Here is a 2,500-nt window from a genome sequence, read left to right on the forward strand (position 1 = left end):
TCTATCAAAAGTGGTCCAAGGAAGGAACAGTGCTGAACCGCATACGGGGTCCTGGGCTCATTGATGCATGTCGGGAGCAAAGGCGAGCTCCTCTAGCTCTATTGCTGAATAAGTTATTGCAGGTTCTGATAGAAAGGTGTCAGAATACACAGTCCATCGCAGTGTGTTGCCTATGGGGCTTGCGTAGCCACAGACCAGTCAATATTAGGCAGGTGGTGACCATATCATGTATTTCATATCATAGAAATTGATTTGTGCATCATAGTTACTCAACAGATATTCTGCAATTACATTTTACTTTTGTAAATGGAAAATTATTTTATTTTATTTTAATGATTAGCTATAAAATTCGTCTTGTTCAGCCTGTCACAGTCTCAATAGACACTTTGATTCAGTTCACACAGTAACAGAATTGAATCAGATCAGAATTGCAAATGAAAAAAAAAGGTCACTCTAAAGTAATAATAGTCACTCAAAGTGATTTTAGTGGAATTTAAAATATTCAGAGTAATGAATAAGGTCTAAAATGGACGTAATGATAAATGACTTCACCATGATATTCTGTCTATATTGTCGCCCCCTTATTCTCTATTACCTGTCTATGGCCGTAGTGGTTGAGGACAGCAGAAAGCTTCATGGTGCTGCTGTGCTGCCTCAGTGATGTGATAGCAGGGTTCAGATCCCTCCAGTCGATGGAGAGCCGGTGAAGCCACATGTGTGAGTCTTGCAGATGAGCCTCTTTGATACTGGGGTCAAAACAGTGAACCTCACACCCCGCCTTGGCTAACACTCTCTCCAACTGCTTATCTTCTCCTCCCAACCTGCAATGAGAGAGAGACAGAGAGTGAGAGAAGTAGAGAATAAATTATGTCTATAATGTTTTCTTAAATGTAATTGTAAAAAAACAAGGAACCTAAGGAAAAAAAAGTGACTGAAAGTACTAGAATACGACTTTCAAATACCAGACAATGTCATAGCCATTTGTGATTGCGACCCAAGTAAGTAAAACTGGGTTTGAGATGGGAGGGATTCCTTACTTATATCTGTAAACTCATGATATGCTGAGGAGCACAGAAACCATCACATGCCATATTGCAATGCAGGTGCAACGTGGCTTCAGTTGGCATTGGGCATTTGAATTTAAAGAGGGTGGGGGGGTCTAATGTTATTTAATACATTCTGAGTCAAAAAGTCAAAAAACTATTGGTGTATTTCTGTGGCAAATAATTTTTTTAGAGTGTGGCCATTCTTGACGTCATGAATGGCGGAATTCCTTGTATGGGCAATTTTTACGGAAGCGCACACACACCCAGCACCAGGCTTCATTTGGTTAAGAAAAATGTCAGCAGCGATACACAGGACTTGTTCGAGAAAAATGTCTCCAAAGAAGTGTGTTTTTGGATGCTGTGGTTCTTAATGTTCAGTTTCAGACTCGGGAACCCATTCTGGATCCAATGTGTAGGGTTGGATCAGATTGTTAGCCATAGTTCATTTATGTCTTTGTTCCTGATTTATTTACAGTGATGTCGCAGCTCACAGACGATCAAAAAAAAGTGTGCACAACTTTAGCTCCGCCCATGGCACGCCTCCAGAAACTCGGCTATTTTCGAAGAAACGTTGTATCTTTCTTTTATAACTCATATCAAACTAAAAACTCTTTAGAGATCTGAAGGACGCACTATTACTCTGTAGGTACTCAAGATTAACATGGTGTGTTTTTCAGTTCACTAGAGTTCCCGAGCAGCACAATTGCAACACAAAAATTTCAAAGCCACTGAACTCGCACACAAGAGCAGAAAGTTGCCCTAAAAGCTTTCTTGGCTGCATTTTAAAGAAGCAGAGAAGACCAAGTGATTCACCTTGGTAGATAAGAAAAGTAAGATAACAACACAATTAAGCAACAGAGAAACAATGTGAGGACATGCAGCTGAGCTTTGGCATCCAACCTGCTCCACCTTCATGTCAAGAAGTTTGCGAGTCGTTTGAATGCAGAACAGTGCTGCAGGGTGACTTTGTTTGCCTGTGCAGATAAGATCTGGATGTGTACTTGCCCTGAGATGCTTTCAGTATGAATTAAACATTGAGCGCAACGGTTAAAAGAAATTAATTTCCTCTTTGCTGTTTTATGAGCTGTCTCAGTGTGGCTTCAGTGGAATGTCTTGCGTTCCAAACTGAAAATGTAGTGATCAGCGCCAAAGTCGTTCAATGTCATTTAAATACAACTACAAAAATGTATTTAAATTGTTCTAGTGCCACTTCATGAAAAAGCTGATCACCTGCTTTGGGACAGTGTCAGCATTCTATAAATCGAATTAAATTGAATACATGAATTTTGTCTAGAACAGTCTTGTAGCCTTGACCAAGTTACAGTAAAACCCTGTTGTATGAGCAACTAATAGTACGAGCAAACGGAGATGCGAGCGACCTTGCTGGCAAATTTTTCCCTATTTCACAAACAAATTTCGAAGGCACGAGCAAACCCACGCTGTCGGTTCCCTGC

At 40.4% G+C, this 2,500-nt stretch overlaps 2 protein-coding genes across 2 annotated transcripts in view; one reads left to right on the forward strand and one right to left on the reverse strand.

The window, feature by feature from the left end:
- The window catches only part of LOC310722588 (uncharacterized protein), a 478,020-nt gene that overhangs the window by 10,892 nt on the left and 464,628 nt on the right, over positions 1-2,500 (forward strand). The gene's annotated exons all lie outside the window — the stretch shown is intronic.
- The window catches only part of mettl24 (methyltransferase like 24), a 26,200-nt gene that overhangs the window by 7,422 nt on the left and 16,278 nt on the right, over positions 1-2,500 (reverse strand). The window contains exon 4 of the mRNA XM_083535164.1: positions 596-821. Coding sequence (XP_083391290.1) covers positions 596-821 — 226 coding nt within the window. The remainder of the gene's footprint in view (positions 1-595; positions 822-2,500) is intronic.

The sequence above is a fragment of the Silurus aristotelis genome, assembly GCF_946808225.1.
Source record: "Silurus aristotelis genome assembly, chromosome: 29".
Lineage (NCBI taxonomy): Eukaryota > Metazoa > Chordata > Actinopteri > Siluriformes > Siluridae > Silurus > Silurus aristotelis.